Source organism: Hyperolius riggenbachi, chromosome 6, assembly GCF_040937935.1.
Source record: "Hyperolius riggenbachi isolate aHypRig1 chromosome 6, aHypRig1.pri, whole genome shotgun sequence".
NCBI classification, from domain to species: Eukaryota; Metazoa; Chordata; class Amphibia; order Anura; family Hyperoliidae; genus Hyperolius; species Hyperolius riggenbachi.
Window position 1 is genome coordinate 123,941,765 of NC_090651.1, and position 18,397 is coordinate 123,960,161.

At 42.6% G+C, this 18,397-nt stretch overlaps 1 protein-coding gene across 2 annotated transcripts in view; it reads right to left on the minus strand.

Annotated features, from left to right (window-relative positions):
* Positions 1–4,627: 4,627 nt before the first annotated feature.
* LOC137522539 (calcium-activated chloride channel regulator 1-like) overlaps positions 4,628–18,397 on the minus strand; it is a 58,215-nt gene continuing 44,445 nt past the window's right edge. For both annotated transcript variants that reach the window (XM_068242624.1, XM_068242623.1), the window contains 4 exons: positions 14,841–15,111; positions 9,719–9,883; positions 7,103–7,339; positions 4,628–5,286 (listed from right to left, as the gene is read on the minus strand). In XM_068242624.1, coding sequence (XP_068098725.1) covers positions 4,796–5,286; positions 7,103–7,339; positions 9,719–9,883; positions 14,841–15,111 — 1,164 coding nt within the window. In that variant the 3' untranslated portion in view covers positions 4,628–4,795. The remainder of the gene's footprint in view (positions 5,287–7,102; positions 7,340–9,718; positions 9,884–14,840; positions 15,112–18,397) is intronic.

Below are 18,397 nucleotides of genomic sequence, written 5' to 3' on the forward strand. Positions count from 1 at the left end.
GCTATCGCAATCACCTCACACTCGGAATTTTTTTTATGAATTCACTGCAAAAACCCTCATCTATCGCTAGCGGTAATTTCCCGCCTGTCTCTGAACTACCACACTCACTTTTATGAATTGAGGCCATTGTGTGTTTTCACACTGACAATCATTAGTTACTGTAGAATAATACATCCCTTTAAACACAAACAAAATATAATTGTGTCAAAAATGCACACTTTTTCAGCACACAGACAAGTGTGGTCCCAGACAAGGGCGAAACCATAGCAGCAGGTTAACCTTCTTAGCCGTAATCCCAAGTCCTGTCCCGAGGCTCGGGGCAGAAATCCACAGCTCAGAGGGGTAAACCTGTGCCTGAGGGCTTGTTTCCACTGTAGCGGTGCGGAATCGCCTGGATTCTACCGCTGAAGAAATCGCATGCGGCTGCGTTTCCCCATGCGGATTTCCCTGCGATTTCGCATGGCAAGGAGCCATGCGAATTTAACCATGTCACTGCCTGTGTTAAGTTCCATTGTCTTTCATGCGAAATCGCATGCGAAATCGTGGGGAAATCCGCATGACAAAGCCGCATGCGATTTCCCTATTAAATACATTAGCGGCGATTCGCATGCATTCCACTCGCAGGCGAATTCGTTGACTCTTTTGTGCGTTTTTTTACCGCTGAAAAAACGCACCTCAACAACGCTACAGTGGAAACAGGCCCATCCACTTGCATTACATGTGCGAATCCGCATGTGTTGGACACATGCGGATTCGCGATAGTGGAAACGAGCCCTGAGTGATTTATGTGCAGGAGCTGCTGCAGATCTCTCTGTGGTATTTTTTTTCTCTTGTTTTTGGGGTCTTAAAGCTTGTGAAAAAATTGCACAGGCTTTAGACCCCAAATCTGAATATAACCATAAGGCCAGGGATGTTAAGTAACACAATTCACTGCTGCTTTGCAAGATCTTGGGAGCAGCAAAAACACAGGCTACCTATGCGTATTTCCTTTGTGGTGGGGCAGAGCACAGGCCTTTGCTTTTCTGCAGGGAAGGGAGGGAAAGGTGGTGGTCAGCACATTCTGGTATCAGGTATTAAAGGAAAACTGAATTGAGCGCTATATGGAGGCTGTCATATCCTTAAGTAGTACCAGTTGCCTGGCTATCCTGCAGATCCTCTGCCTCTTATACTTTTAGCAACAGACCCTGAACAAGCATGCAGCAGATCAGGTGTTGCTGACATTGTCAGACCTGACAAGATTAGCTGCATGCTTGTTTCTGGTGGTGTCCAGACACTACTGAAGCCATATAGATCAGCGGGAATGCCAGGCAGCTGGTATAGCTTAGAAAGAAAGAAATATTGTAATCTCTATAAACACATCTCTCACTTCATTTGTCCTTTAACACCACAATGTCAAGGCTGTGACGCAGCTTAAACATTTGATGATTTTATGTCACTCAAGTCATACGACCAAAAACCTCACATGCCTGGTCCCAAGATCCTTATCACTGAATGGTTTATTTTTATTGGTTCTGGCAGCACTAAACCACATGGTAATCACTCGTTTAGGCTAGATTCACAGTGGGAGCTGCATGGTGTTCCCTGTGCAACAGAGAAAAGTTGCATCACGTTATGCAAATGTCGCATACAGACAATGAAAGGTGTGATTCACTGCCACTGTTAACAAGCGTGTCATGCTGCAATGCAGTGTATTGGAATACTGGAAAGCATTGGATCAGATGTACTCTGAAATTCGCAGACTTTCAACTGCAGTGTGATTCTGTGCACTGAAATGCCTACGTGAATTGCACTGCCACCTCAGCACTGTGAAATTCTTAGCCTTAGATCCAGTGCACACCAAAAACTGCTAGCGATTTTTGAAGAGGTTTTTCTGAGCGATTCTAGGCATGTTTAGAGCGATTTTCTAAATATGCCTAGCGTTTTTTATATTTTGTTACAGAAGCTGTTCAGTTACATCTGTACTGTAACAAAAATGCCTGCAAAACTGCCCTGATCTAGCATTTTTCAGAGCGGTTTTCCACTTTCCTATACTTAACATTGAGGCAGAATCGCCAGAAAAGCGCAGAAATGCTGCAAAACCCGAGTTTGCATTTGGGGAAAAAAACGAATCACTCTGGTGTGCACCGGCCCATTTATTCACTTTCATTAGCCAAGTGGTTTTAAAACCGCTCAGAACCGCTCTTGGTGTGCACCAGCACCTTGAAACCTTAGATGGTCAATTTGTGTTTGACATTGCTGCAAATAAATCTTTATTATTGCAGAAATTAGTCCTGGGTTTTATTATTTGTTATATTTACATTAGTTGCAGACCAATATTAAAATGCCATGACGATAAAAAGAGTCTGCAGAAAGACCATATATCTGCCTCTCTGTTCCAGTGACAGTGCTGAAGGGTTATCAGCCTCATTGTTTCCTTGCCTCCCCTGAATGCCACCAAGATGTGCCAGGCAAGTTATCGCTATTAACAATTGCTGCATCCATCCTCCATTTCTGGTCACTGCAGCTTGGCAAGATGAACGAGTGGCGGATCTCTAGGTGATATTTTATCCTGCTTGGTAGCAGTGGTCAGCACAGCAGAGGATGAGGCAGTGGTGACTGGCATTGATCAGCTGATCATCATACTATCACAGCAGTGAAAACCACATTATTTTCCCCTGCAAGCAATAATGGATGTAATGTGTATGATGATGTAAGAGTAAGTAGATTAAATAAATAAACTTTTGCACAATATTCTATTTTTTTTGAGTTTCGCCTGTATGCATTATTATACCTCATGGAGGATGAGTAATCGTTAACCAGTAATATGCTGCTAGTGTCACTGACATTACTCAGCAGGGATTAGATGGGACCGCCGTGGCACCTGAATCCCCCAATCTAGAACCGATGAGAGACGATTACATATATTACAGCCGATTAAGGAGGAAAAAAAAGACTGAAGAGGAAACCGTTATCAAGAAAAGATTAGCAAAATTAGAAAGAGGAGGACATTGAGGGCCATACATACAGTTTATTTCAGTCAAATACAGTATATAAATAAAGTTTACTTCAAAAGCAGCTGTTCACTATGCCTTAATTAAAACAAAACTCAAACACTGGATATCGTTACACCGTCAAGCAAATAACCTTGCACACAATCTTATGGGTGGAGCTGGCTGCTCCCTCCTTTCCCCATTTACAGTGTTGCGCCCCCCCCCCCCTTTACTGCCACATTTACCAGCCAAAAAGATGGAGGAGAGCCTGGTACCCATCGCCACTAGGAGCTATTGCTCTATGAGGGACTGGTTTGTACAGGGTTAACGTGAGTGGTTAAAAATGGACTGTAGAATATTTTGAATCTCCTTTTCAAATAGGCCCCAAGTGCGAAGCTCCAATGGAGGAGTTTTCCGTTGGTACCGGCAGTACGTTTCAGCCAGCTATGGGGGTTGTGGTCTGTGATGACCATGAAGGATCGTCCAAACTATGACCGCAAAGACAGAAAAGTCACTGCTAGACTAGGCAATTCAGTGTATGGCAAGCACCAATGGAGGAGAGCAGTTTTTTAAAAAATGAAGTGCTATGACTCAAGTCACCTGTGCCATCAGGTCACCAAGTCATCAGGTGTCCATCAAAGTGAACGTTCCAGTGAGTCAGCACCGTCTTCGTAAAAATAGCTCTTTTTATTTCTTATAAAAAAATTAAAAAGACAGCATGATGTAGTAGCATAAACTGCTGCAGCTTGGAAAAGGTTGGATAACTCGAAACAGCGGAGCTGTCTTTTTAATTTTTGATATGAAATAAAAAGAGCTATTTTTACTAAGACGGTGCTGAGTCACTGGAACTTTCACTGCTAGACTAGGTACTGAACATCTAATAAGGGGCTTGATTCACAAAGCTGTGCTGCTACAGCAGCGCAGCTTAATGAGTGCAAATAGTGTTATAATTGCCTGTGCACACTATGCAGCCATAGCATGCGCAGTGAAATTACGCTGTGATTAGCTATGGTAAAGGGCGCTTTGTTACTCTTAACGAGCGCTCCGCTGAACTTGCCCGGAGCCCGGCAGGTCCAGTAGCTTCAAAGTACGAGATTCCTGCACTTTCATTGGCCCTGTAGGCTGCCTTTCAAGTGAAGCTTCACTTTGAAGCTACTGGACCTGCCGGGCTCTTGTGAATCAAGCCCATGGTGCATTATCCAATATTTTAGTATAATTTTTTTTTGGGGGGGGGGGGGCAGGGAGGGGGGAGGGTTGTGAATTGCCATTAGTAGGGATGCTCTCACGGGTAAATCAGAGTGCCTAAGCACACAAATTCGTAATTTAAATGAGAATTACCACAGGTGTCGGGGACATAAAGGGTTATTTACCTATAAGGCTGTGTCCTCCCTGCGCTCCAAATTGAATGCACACATGTCCTATTGATTGCGTTACAAGCCTCGCTGTGGGCACCTCCTCCTTCCGGCTTGAAGGAGGAAGTACATGTGTGAGGCTTGCAACGCGATCAATAGGACACGTGTGCATCTTATTTGGAGCGCAGGGAGGAAACAGCATTATGGGTAAATAACCCCTTATGTCCCCGACTCCACACCTGCGGTAATTAATGCTAATTTAAATCATGAATCCGAGTGCTTAGGCACTCTGATTTACTCGTGAAAGCATCCCTAGCCATTAACAGATAACAGGGCAGACTAATGGGCCTATGTAAACCAACTCAAAAACGTTATGGAAAGGTAGTATTATCAGTGCCATTTATGGTCCCACCCATACCTTTATAATAAAAAAGAGATGGGTCTAATGTGGTTACCCCATTTATTAATTGCTGTTTAGCAGATAACCTTTTGCTTCTTTTTCTTTCGACAACAAATACAAATAACTATACATACTAGCAAGCAAATCAGAATCAGGGATCCGCATACTACCAGGCTCAAGGTTATTACTCTTGCATTGGAAGAAGCATTGGGAGGATTAGCAGATGAAGAAGTGCTACTGATCTTTGCAGTAGTGCTGTTAAGCGTTGCCATGGTAGTGGATTTTATCCATTGCGGAGTAGTGAGAGGCAACGATGGAACGTTATAGAAAGCTGACTGCGCAATGTTAGATGCTTCTGATTTCTGAGCTGCTTTGTCAATGGCAATTACAGCAAAATACAGAATGGTGCCGTTCTGAAAGTTAACATCTTCAGGTGCAAAAGTGAACGTTTCTCTTGATCCAGCTGGTGATGGGGTGAGACTCCCAATGTTAACCAATGGGCTGCTTTCAAAGTTGTCCTTAATTTTCTTCAGGTTGTTATTCATTCTTAGTTGATAACTTGATGCTAAAACATTAAGAAAAAGGTGGTTGGAATAAAGATTAGTCAAAGTAAAAAGAACTATTATCAGTTTTCACATCACCCCCAGCATGTACGGTCATTCAGTGCTAGTTATGTCACCTAGCTACAGTGACCACTGTACACCAATACAATAAGCACAAACACTGAGTACAGCATAGAGGAATAGATAGTGATCACTGGTGTCCTCTTATCTTCTGCTATGGGAATGGAATAGCCTCATGGTGCCCATACATCAGACGATATACAGGCAGATCAACCAAGAGACAGATTTCTCTCTGATCGAATCTGATTGGAGAGAGATCTGTCGCCTGCCCATACACCACTGGCTGATTCCCAATCAATTTCAGAATGAAATCTCAGGGGAATCAGCCTTGTGACATCGCAACCCTCCCCCCGTTCGGCACTGTCCCTCCTGACGCAAAATGTGCCCCGTACAGTATACTTTACCTGTCAGGTTCCGCCGCTGGTTCCGTCTCTGCACTGCCTGCCATGCAGCACCTCATGTGGTTGCTGGCGCAACATGGGCACTTGTGTGACATCACACACACCCATGTATATGCCGACAACTTTGTGGGGCGTATGAATGGGGTGCAGTGTGGAGACTGAGCCAGTGGCGGACACCGTCAGGTAACATACTGCTCAGGGCACATTAGGGAGGACAGTGCCGGGGGTTCCATCGCGTTTGTCTCTCATCACGGTATTGCACGCCATTACCGCCACACACCCGAATGAGCACGTCGGCTCTACATCTTTCAGCATGTCTGATGGATATATGCAGCCAATATCGGCCTTAACTTGGTCGCATCATCGATCAGGCATGCTCTTGGAGGCACAGATTTCATCTGATTATAATAATCCTGATGTATGTACCTTGTTCATTTCGATTACGATTCTATTTACGATCCGATTAAAGCCAACATGTCCGATCGGGATTCGATTCAATTCGATTTGCCATTGTTTTGCAATGGCAAATCTAATTAAATCGAATCCTGATCGGACATGCCAGATTTAATCGTATCGTAAATAGAATCGTAATCGCATTGTACAAAGAATCGTATCGTGTAGATTTGGCTTCAGACAACCTCTGAGGCCGTCACAGAGCAGCTGTATTTGTACTGACATTAGATTACACACAGGCGCACTCTATTTAGTAATTAGCACTCATCAGGCAATGTCTATGGGCAACTGACTGCACTCATACCAAAGGGGGCTGAATAATTACGCACACCCACTTTGCAGTTATTTATTTGTAAAAAAAAAAGGTTTGGAATCATGTATGATTTTCGTTCCACTTCTCACATGTACACCACTTTGTATTGGTCTTTCACGTGAAATTCCAATAAAATTGATTCATGTTTGTGGCAGTAATATGACAAAAACTTCAAGGGGGCCGAATACCTTTGCAAACCACTGTAGTTCATGGAGGTGACATTAAAGGCTGGCCATTAATACTTGCACCATGAGTCGTGCTAATTGTGCATCACGGTACTCTGCTGAGATAAGGGTGCGTACACACATCCAATTTGGCCAATTTTACCTCCTCCTTGTAATATGAAAGCCAACAGGCTTTCTACTTGAATTTGAAATTCAAATGAAGTCTAATGACTTCACCTGTGACCGTGGGATGGGGGGTTAACTTACCCAGAAGTCTTCGGGCTGTCTGCGTTCCATTACGTGTGATAGGCGTAATGAAAGACTTGTTCCACCACTTCAATATCCTACATACAATTTCATGTAGCACATCTGCATTTCCAGTACAAGATGTAATAATCACAAACAGTAACTCTGTAAAATACTTTACCTTGTCCCTGATCTAGATCATCCCCAGTTGCCGTCCATGACAAGACAATCCTGCGTTCTACCAGCTGGGCCTCCAGATCAGTTATTTTCTCTGGCCTGTAAATATCCGGTTGGCCTCCTGATGGCACATTAGATACCGAAAAAGAACCGCCAGAAGCTGTTCTGCTAAATGGTCCAACCATAAGTTGGAGATCATCATCATTTACAGTCGGTTTTGAAGGGTTCATGAAGATCTTACCTACAATAAAAATAGATGTCAATTAAAGCCCCATCTACACGATGGGACATTGCAGCGATCCGGCGGCTAATCGCCACGCGTGCGCCGGCATCAATACCCGCTCGATTCCCGCTTGTCCCCGCGCCGCTCCGCTCATCTTCCGCTCGATTCCCTGCCATTGTCCCCTAGCGGGGAGCGAGCAGGGAATCGGCGGAAGCAAGATCCGTCCTGTTGGATCTTATCAATCGAGCCGCATCAGCGGCTCGATTGTTAAGGAGCATCGCGGCCGCATCTACGCGTGTAGATGCGGCTTTAAGGAGAACTCTATGTAGTGTCATTGTAGTGAGTACTCAATAGGAATGATATTTCTAAATAACACTTATTCATTTTTTTCTGTGCTTTTTTTAAGTTGAAAATGGAAAAGGTGGTAGGAAACACCAATGTAAAAAGGGGTGGCGTGCCTAGACCCCAACCCCAGTGTCTCTTGGGGTACAATACCAAACAAACAAATGGGTCGGCGTAACGTAATTTATAACTTTATTTATAAGAGATTAGGTAGCTGTGACAGACTGCTGTTTTGGGCAATCCTACACTTTTTCAAACAGTTTTATCCACCATGATACAGAAACACACCCCTTTTAAAGATACACCTACCAAACTCTTCAAGCTGCACACTTTTTAAACCTTTTCTCTAGCGAGCTGGTAACTCACCTATGAGTCTGGACAGAGCCAGAAAAATGACACGTTGCAGAAGTAAAAGTGCACTTATGCGCAAGGATTCTTGCCTGCAGAGATCCAGGCTAAATCGCTTGGGTGTCAGTTCAGGGTCAACCACTGTACAGGCATTGTAGCCTGCCATAAATATCTTCAGGGTTGGGGCATACCTGTAGAGCCAGTTTCTGCACTGATGAAATTCATTCTCAGCCATAATTTCACTTTTGGACAGGACCTCTATTTACAGCAGATGGGAGTGGCAATGGGTTCACGATTTGCACCACAGTATGCACATTTTTTTCCCTTTTTTTTCACCTCGGTTTTACTTTGAGACACTCCAACTTTCATTGACGATGTTCGGAGCCTTTCTGGCCAGTACCAGCAAGCATTGGTGACAAGTAGATACTAGTGAATAAGGCTCAAAGTTAGGGGAAAGGGGCATTTTTTTTATTTGTACAATTGTTTGAAACAATATTACTTACAATAACTACATTAAAATAGTTAAGTCATAGGCTAAGCACTACCAATTTGTTTAAAACAACATCCTAATGCATAAGGCAGCATTTTATTGGCATTGGCCATGCAACTGTTAACATAACAATGGTGTTGGACAGTGAAATGAAATCACATCCCTTGACTTTATTTAGGTGAAGCTAGGTAAGTCCTACCTTGTCTGGTGTAGGAACTTTCTGCCAGCAGTTTAAAAGAGGGCTATCGCAAAAAATTGTGAAAAAATATACTTGTATAGAATGTACATGCATACCAATATACATATAAAATGTCCATTTGTCCCAGAGTAAAATATACAATACATTTATTTTACTATGCCACTTTTACTTACAATAGGTAGTAAAGATCTGGTAGGTTTTGGACTAGTTCATCTCCTCATGGGGAATTCTCAGGGTTTTCTTTTCAATAGCACTTACTGAGTGACAGTTGCTGAGTCCAACTGGCAGACAGTGTACAGAAAGGCCAGCCGCCATCTTTGTATAGATCCTTTCCAGGGAGTGTTTTTGTAAAGAATAAAAAAAAAATAATTATCGTAAGAATTTCCCATGACTAGATGGACTTGTCAGATTGTTATTATCTACTGTTACTGAAAGCAACATAGGACAAAGGTTATTTATGGTGCATTTTACTCTGGAACAAATATAGATCTATTTTTACATTCTACTTTTAGATATTATTTTAGATGTACTGGTATATATACATCTATTTTTACATTTTACAATTTTTGTGATAATGGACAGGCCTTTTGGACTGTTCTGTAGTTGTGGCTGGAGCTTAGCACTCAAAGGAATGGAGCTTTAGGACATTGCAGTCCTTGTTACAAGGAAACAGGTTGCTGTCAGCAATAATAATTGTGTTGTTTGCAGATCGTTGCTATCACTGGCTTGCTAACCTCTACAGGGTGCAATTACTGCAAGCTCATCTTAGGTCAGAAGCTTTTTATATGGAAATTGGACTGTATACGGCTTCTCTTTTTATGAAGGTGACCCAAAGCAACTGTTTTATGTATCATCCAAAGCCCAGAGGTATCGCAGACCTGAGATGATGGTGATGTTATGGATGCGTCAAGTTAATGCTCAATTCAAAACGAGGTACGGAGTTTACATGATAAAACCATTGTAACTACTGTATATTAATGTATGCACCGTACATGATATATCTCTTACTCCTGCTCACCATTATCAACGTAACCAGGTATATAAAGGGCACGATTCTTTGGCGCTGTTAATCGGCTCTTGTTGTCTGTATTTACAGCTCGCACTTTTAGACTGTGTCGCCCATTTGCACTGAAACTGGTAAAATATCTTGAATAGATCCCATCATTCTTTGTTATGTCAGCACCTTAATATATCCAAAAAAATGACAGATTAGTAACATATATTAAATTATTATGAGAAATTAGATTCACGAGAGATATATATATCGGTAGATAAGATAAATAGAGATGTCGCAAACATTTCTGTTCGTGAACGCAAACAAGCGAATCTGGCAACCCGCCATAGACTTCAATGGGCAGGTGAATTTTAAAACCTACAAAGACTGTTTCTGGCCACAAAAGTGATGAAAAAGTTGTTTCAAGTAGTCTAACACCTGGGCAGGGGCATGCCGGAGGGGGATCCATGCCAAAAGTCACACCAAAAATTACGGAGTTGACGCAAAGTCGGGTTTTAATTCCTAAAGGGCAGAAATCACATTATGCACAGCTCTGGGTGTCGGTGGGCTGTGGAGTGTCTCACACAGATAAATGCAATAGTACTATCAGAATACAGTTAAATAATGCACTGGAGTGGTTCTGTGCCTGTAACTTAATGAGGCAACAGCAGTAGTGTGCACACAGCTCTGGGTGTCAGTGGGCTGTGGAGTGTCACACACAAAAAAAACACAGGAGACCGATGTGCTAACCCTCAACAGGGCTGTTTGAAGTGCTTTCACAGCAAGTGAGGAACAAAAACACAGGCCTAGCTAATGCTTTCCCAAAATATCTGCAGCAAGTCTGACCCTGCTCTCACTAACAGTCAGCAGTCAGCAGAGAATTAATCCAATACGGCCACCGCAACTGCTTTTTGATAGGGGGGAGGGGATTCCAGGAAGGGGTGCTAGCTAATTGGCTGCCATGTGTCTGCTGACTGTGAGGTAAGGGGTCAAAGTTTAGCTCAATTGTGATGTATAGGGGTGAATTGAACATGCCAAATGTTCGCTATTTGCCGTGAATGTGAACAGCCAATGTTCGCAGAATACTGCTCGTGGGCCATCTCTATAGATAAATATAAATTTGTATTTATTTATTTTTCCCCTTACAATAAAGCCTTATGCAGTCCTAAGATATGATAAATGCTGCTTTATGTTACACGCCCCTCTTGCTGCACATCATAATTATTTTATTTAGAATGTTTATTGAAGAGTACAGAAAGGCAAAAATAAAATGCGGAAAGATTATGTGTGGCAAAAACAAAGGGCATAGTTGATGCATTCTCATGATTTCTTCTAATAAGAAGCGTTAAAAAAGCAATATTAAACAGAAGAAAGTGTCTGGTGCTGTCTTCTAATACGACCTTAGATTAGGTACTCTGCCTTCAGAGTAAAGGCGATTATTGACCAGCAATAAGAACAAGAGAAGGGCTGTTTGCTTCTTCATAAATACCTGGAGCTGCGGTCAGACAGAATTTAACAAGGGGACCCCAGTTGCTCGACCCCTCCCCAGGTGAAATTGGTATAGGGATTAATTTCATATCCAGAGTTAAAAATTGAAATGAAAACAAATGAAAAAAAGGTATATTCCTAATTAACCATGAATACTCACCATTTTATATGATTGTAACTGTTTTTATATCCTGTTTGAGCTTACAATAAAATGATGGTTTTCAATAGACACCATAGTGTTAAGATAAATATTTTTTCCTAATAATTAAGGATTATATTCCTAAAGTGGTTTCGCCCTTTTTTGTGGATATGATTATAAAAGCCATGGGATTATACCAAGGTGCAATGGCACCTTTTGCCAATACTAGCTCCAAATTAATCATCTACCAATGAAAACCTGCATTTTCCCTATCTTACACTGTGGTTAGCCACATGCTTGTTCAGGTATGTGATTCTAACACTAAGCCAAGATTTCAGCATGACTGCCAGGCAACTAGTATTGTTTAAAAGGAAATAAATATGGCAGTCATCATATCCCTCTCAGTTCAGGTGTCCTTTAAGACAAGACACAGAACATTTATATCACACTTTTCTTCTGGCAGACCAAAAGTGCCAGAGCTGTGTCACTTAGGGCGTGCTCCACGGGTGACCAGGATCACTAGGTAGCCTTGCCCAAAGACTCCTTACTGGTTTACATTATGGCTTGAGCCGGGATTTGAACCCATGTCAAAGGGCTCAAATCCCACATCAAAGGCAACAAACAGCCTTACCAGCATTCTCTATACTGTGTATGATACAATTATTCTCCACGCATATAGACTATAAGTAGGTCTGACTCACTAAATAAAAGTATAAGCGTCCACTTATACATGAGTCATGAGAACACTGAGTAATGTGTGTACTATTTGTGACATTCACATTTGCAGAAATTTACACAGTAGTAAGTGACACTTTCTAGATAATGGCTGAGACCCAAATCAAGAACGCTAACAACATCCCTAGGACTCAGCTCCTGGAGTACAAGCAGGACCAGGAAGAGAGCCGTGTCCCACTGGTAGTCACCTACAACCCACACCTGGAAATCTTAAGAAAGATTGCAAAAGAACTTCATACTGTTCTACACAAGGATCAGAGACTGAAAAAGATATTCCCTGAACCTCCCCTCCTAGCATTCCGACAGCCACCCAATCTTAAGTAGATGATAGTGAGGAGTGCCTTAAATAGGCCAGAATAGAATGGAACATTCCCCTGCTGAGGGAAAAGGTGTGGGACCTGTAAACACATCCATTCTACTGACAGGATACTAATACCAGGTACACAACAGGAATACAAAGTACAAGGCACCTTTTCCTGCGACTCCTCTAATGTGGTATACCTGATCATGTGTGCAAAATGCCCCAAAGGAATTTATGTGGGAGAAACAAGTCAACCACTGCGTGATCGCATGACACACCACAGATTCATTATGAACAGCAGAAAAAAGGATATTACAAAATATTCTGATCTACCAATAACAACACACTTTTGTTTACCTGGACACAGTTTAAGCGATTTTCGCATCACTGTATTAATGGGTGTCTTCAAATCGGGAAACATGAGACTAACACAAGAAATAAAGTTTATACATTGGTTCAAAACTGTAGAAGATGGTTTAACCTGCTGGGCGGTATGGACGAGCTCAGCTCGTCCATCACCGCCGGAGGCTGCCGCTCAGGCCCTGCTGGACCGATTTTCATGAGATAAAAAGGAGCACACGCAGCCAGCACTTTGCCAGCCGCGTGTGCTACCTGATCGCTGCCACAGCGCGGCGATCCGCCGCGTGCAGCGGCGAAAGAGGGTCCCCCCAGCCGCCCGAGCCCAGCGCAGCCGGAACAAACAGTTCCGGCCAGCGCTAAGGGCTGGATCGGAGGCGGCTGACGTCAGGACGTCGGCTGACGTCCATGACGTCACTCCGCTCGTCACCATGGCGACGAGGTAAGCAAAACAAGGAAGGCCGCTCATTGCAGTCTTCCTTGTTAATTCTGATCGCCGGAGGTGATCAGAATGACGCGTCCGGAGTGCCCTCTAGTGGGCTTTCATGCAGCCAACTTTCAGTTGGCTGCATGGAATAGTTTTTTTTTTATTAAAAAAAAACCCTCCCGCAGCCGCCCTGGCGATCTTAATAGAACGCCAGGGTGGTTAAACAAGGACTCTAACTTCTTGTGCTGGTACGATGGGTTTTAAATGCCACAATTCTTTTAATTTTAATTTTTCTATCTTTTCATTCATTTTGTGTGCCAAATGCTGTGTAAGATGGTGTTTACTGTCACTATTCATTTTATTTGCTTTCATGTTTGGTTTTAAATGCCACAATTCTCTAGTGGCTCATACACACGGGTTACAACTGTCGCTGCAACCACGTGGCTAGCGCATGTTGCGGCGACAGGTCCCCCGTGTGTTTAATGCGCACGCCACGAACCGTCGCTAGTCAGAGCTGTCGCCAGGCGATTGGCTCAGCCAATCGCCGGCAACAGCTGTCGCCGCCTACTGCGTGTGTATGCGGACTAGCGACAGCAACCCATAGACCATGGACGGAGCTTCCGGCGGGGGGGAGGAACCTTCGGCGACAACTTCCGCCGCACCTCTGTCCCTCTGTGCGCCGGGTGTACGGCTGCTGTACAGAGGGACCTGGCAACGAGCTGTCGCGCACACGTCCCCGGTGTGCTAGCGACAAGCTACAGCGGTACCCCATGTGTACCCAGCATTAAGGTAAGAATTAATGGTGCATGTAACCAGCCCAGTTACAATTTGAACTTGGAATTTACGATGTCTCCCCATCACTCTGGTGAGTCTGCTTCATGTCATGTTGAGGGAACTGTTGATCTTATCAGTTTAGCCAGGATGCCTGGGAAAGCCTCCTCAGTAACAGTTGAGGCATCTAATTACATTTTATGTTTGCTAAAGAATGTTTCTCCTCTGTATGTCAGTGTATATAAGCTGTGTTTTTCAGTGTTTGTCAGGAACCAGTCCGAAAGCTCACTGTTTATCCATCTCTAAGTTAGCCAATAAATGGTATCATCCTGATTTAAAACTCCTTGTTTCTAGATAAAGGAAATGCCAAGAAAATATACGTCTGAAAATATACTGGCCACAACAGTACAAGAAAAGGGGCAGAAATACTGGGCTGATAGAAGGGGGGTGGGGGGAGGTGAATAATTGCTGCACTTGGGGGCCTGGAGGAGTTATTGGCTAAACTTTAGGGACAGGAGGGGTTAATGGCTGCAATACTAGTTCCCAAGGTCAGCCATTAACTGGCTGGGTAGACTTATACTTTAGTCAATTAAAAAATTCCCGATTAAAGGGAATATCCGTGGAGTTTAAAATGGGGCTGGAGGAAGCCTTGGGTAAGTAGATTTTTTATGTTTTAAACTCCTCAGACATTCCCTTTAAGAGGGTCAAATATAGAAGTCAAATTATATAAAGGTTTTATATTGGGTGATACACGGGTATAACTGTTTCCACCAGAGAATCAACTGATATGCAAGACTTCTTATACATACAATTGTGAATGACCAATTAAGGTAATAACATTGTTTGATGCAGTAAAATTTAAAGTGATTGGATTATATTAGCATAGCCTATTGTTTCTCATTGCATCTTATCCAGTGTTACAAATTACCTGCTCCATTGTCCAAGAGCTCCAGGGTTGCTGTGTTCCCATTCTCTGATTCGATAATAGCTGTTACTTTTGCCCCGGCCACTGGCAGAAAACCTTGACTTATGTATGCATAGACGGCCATTGGAGTTGGGTAAGTATTTGTATTTTGATTCATATGACAACTTGCAAGAATGGGTGGCACGTTTTCAGCAGCTGCCTTGGATGTCACAGTTATGCCTATGGCTTGGGGTAATATATGGGGATTGCAGAGGCTGTAACCCCAGCGTCCTCTCTAGAAGAGAAGCACAGTTATTATACACTTTCCAAATAAAAGATAAGTATAATGTTATATGCAAACTACCTGCACAACACAGTAACTAAATTGGGAGAATCTGCGTTAACAATTAGCAACACAATATTTAATGTTTTACATTTTGGTGATCTGGGTGAACCACTAGCTTGTGAATGATATCACCACAAGAGGCCAGTGTGTAGGACGGGAATGAGGGGACCTACCTAAAGGTTTCTTCTCCTTTTCTTCTTCACTATCTGCTGTTGGCAGGGCAGGTTCTAGCTACAATGGGGCCCTCGGAGCAAAAGATACCTGGGGTCCCCCTGACCCAGCTGCCAAGTGTTGCTGGACCAACCCCCCTCCCCCGCGTGGCTTCCCTGCGACTTGGGCTACCCGGGGCCCTTGTAAAGCTTTAGCAGCATAGCAACTCACCTGAAACACTGCTCCATTAGTCTGTGCACTTCTATCTTCATCAACCTTGTACAGGCGCCTCTTCTCAGTGACCCGGCACGTTATTGTGTTAAGGCATGCGACAGGTCACTGAGAAGATGTGGCCAGCAAGGATGAAGATGGTAAGCATGAACTAATAGCGCATCTTTGCAGGTGCCCCGAGGAGCAAAACATTTCCACAAAATATAGATACAGAACCCTCAAAGAAATGATTCTGATAATAAAAACTTGATAACCAGATTAGAAATGAGTGTATAATTATATACAGCTTTGTTAAACAGCAAAACATACACAATTAAAAACCATTAGAAAAAAAACATATACCTAACAATATGTAGGTCACCTGGTCTCACACTAGTAATATATGGATGCTAATTTATGCAAAAAAATCTGTTCTAAGCAATGCACACCGATGTGCAGAAAAAGTGAAAAATAGTGCAAAAAATATTGTATGGATATCTGCCGTAGCAGCTCTCACCTGCTAGAGGTAAAAGTGTTAGTGCTAGATATTAACCACTTTTGCCTCCAGGACGTAGTAGCTACGTCCAGGAGGCCATGTGCGCATCCGCAAGAACGTTTTTTTCCCGTTCATTGATCTCCGGGCGAGTGGGCGTCGGCGTGCACGAGCGCAGGAGCGCGTGCAGCTGCAAGAGTGCGGGAGGTGTGGATATCTCCGTCCCTGGGGGTGAAAGGATGGAAAAAGGGACGGAGATATCCACACCGCTGGGGGTAAAGTGGTTAAACGGTGTAATAACCGGGACAAATGGGCAAATACAATACATGAGTTTTAATTATGGAGGCATGTATTATTTTAAAACTATAATGGCTGAAAACTGAGAAATAATGATTTTTTTCCCGTTTTTTTCTTATTCTTCCTGTTAAAATGCATTTACAGTAAAGTGGCTCTTAGCAAAATGTACCACCCAAAGAAAGCCTAATTGGTGGCGGAAAAAACAAGATATAGATCAGTTCATTGTGATAAGTAGTGATAAAGTTATAGGCTAATGAATGGGAGGTGAACATTGCTCGGATGCATAAAGTGAAAACGACTGAAGGCTGAAGTGGTTAATAGTGCAAAAAATTGCAAAAAAAGTTTAAATGTGAATACTACCTTCCGCAGGAGGGTACTGATATTATAAAAAATACAAAAAATGCACAAATACAAAAATGTATATATATATGTGTATATATATATATAAATATATATATATATATATATATATATATATCTGCCCTACCAGCTCTCTCCTGCTAGAGGTAGGGGTGGATAACTAGGGTGCAAAAAAGTTGCAAAAAGGTAAGTAAAAGTACTCCAACCTGAAGGAAGGTATTGGTGCTTCAACAATACAAAAATCCTAAAAAAATCTATTGTAAAATCAAACATTACAGTTGTGAACTGGAGTCTATATCCAACTTCGTCATGAAACATGAGCTGCAGTTCACAATATGCAGCAAAGTGCTAGTGCATGCAAAAAAATGTCTAAGTACTTGGAAATGACAAAAACCATTTATTCATGCAAAAGATTTACAATCTCAATAAAACATTACAATGCCAGAAAAGTGCACAAAGTTATACAGACAATCTAGTGCAAAATACATTATCAGCGTGCTTACTTGGAGGTATAAAGATCAGGTGTGGGATGCAGCCTCAGTGAAGGCTTGGGGGGGGGGGGGGGGGGGCAGAGGCAATTGCCAAGGTTGCCCCTATGGCAGTGTTGGCCCTGGCTGTTGGTTATGCAATTTGCTGCATTACCAGATGTTCACAGACTAGAATTTGTTACTGATCATACAGTATATTAATCTAAGAACTATACAAACTTATAGACAGTGTCTTTCATTTAATGTTATTGGATTGGATTGTCTTAATTGAGGCAGATGTTAGAACTGTTGCATGCACTGAAGCTCGGTAATATGTACAGTATATTATTGGACAATTAGCTGTTAATTCAGGGTAGTGATGCCAATTTTTTGACATATGATAAGTTCTGCAGAGTTAATGTGGGGCTATATCGCCTTTTCTTTTTCTATGCAAAACAATAAAAATGGAATTGTAAAAAAAAAAAAAAGGCCCTTTCAGATGTCAGTGGGGTCATCAGTTCGACATATTGCCATAAATGTTAGCAGGAACGTATTGCCAACTAACATGTTACAATATAAGGAACTGATGTCTCTTTTGCATTCAGTTTTCAGCAGGGCTGTGGAGTTGAAGTAATTTTTGGGTACCCGGAGTCAGAGGTTTCATAAACTGAGGAGTCGGAGTTGGAGTCAGATGATTTCTGCACTGTAATGATCTGGGGTCGATTTCCACCGTCAGCGCACACCAAGTGTGCTGAAGCAGTTGGAAATCCCCCCAATCACAGAAGCAGAGTACTCAGTATATATTTGTAGAGGGGAATTCCAACCAGCAGGTGGAGCTGTGGAGTACAGAGGAACAAGTCCTTTGTACATCCACAGATGCCAGATTGAAATTGCACGATGAAGCAACGCTGGGCAATATAAGCAAGGTAGCAACTCAAAAGAAAGCAAGAACAGAGACAGACTATATGAATGTCACAAATCTAGTCGCCACCCGGCAATGGTAGACATATCACAACAGAACAGACTAGAGTGAGAAAACGAATCGCAAGAGAGGCGATTTTATTATTATTATTTATTGTATTTATAAAGTGCCAACATATTACGCAGCGCTGAACAATAAATATAATTGCTATCAGCAACACAAGACTGAGACAAAACAGAGCATGAATGAATAATGGAAGACACAGCAAATAACTACAATCTGAACGCCAAGGAAAATAACAAATGAACTAACTAAACGCGGTCGCCGCGCGTTATG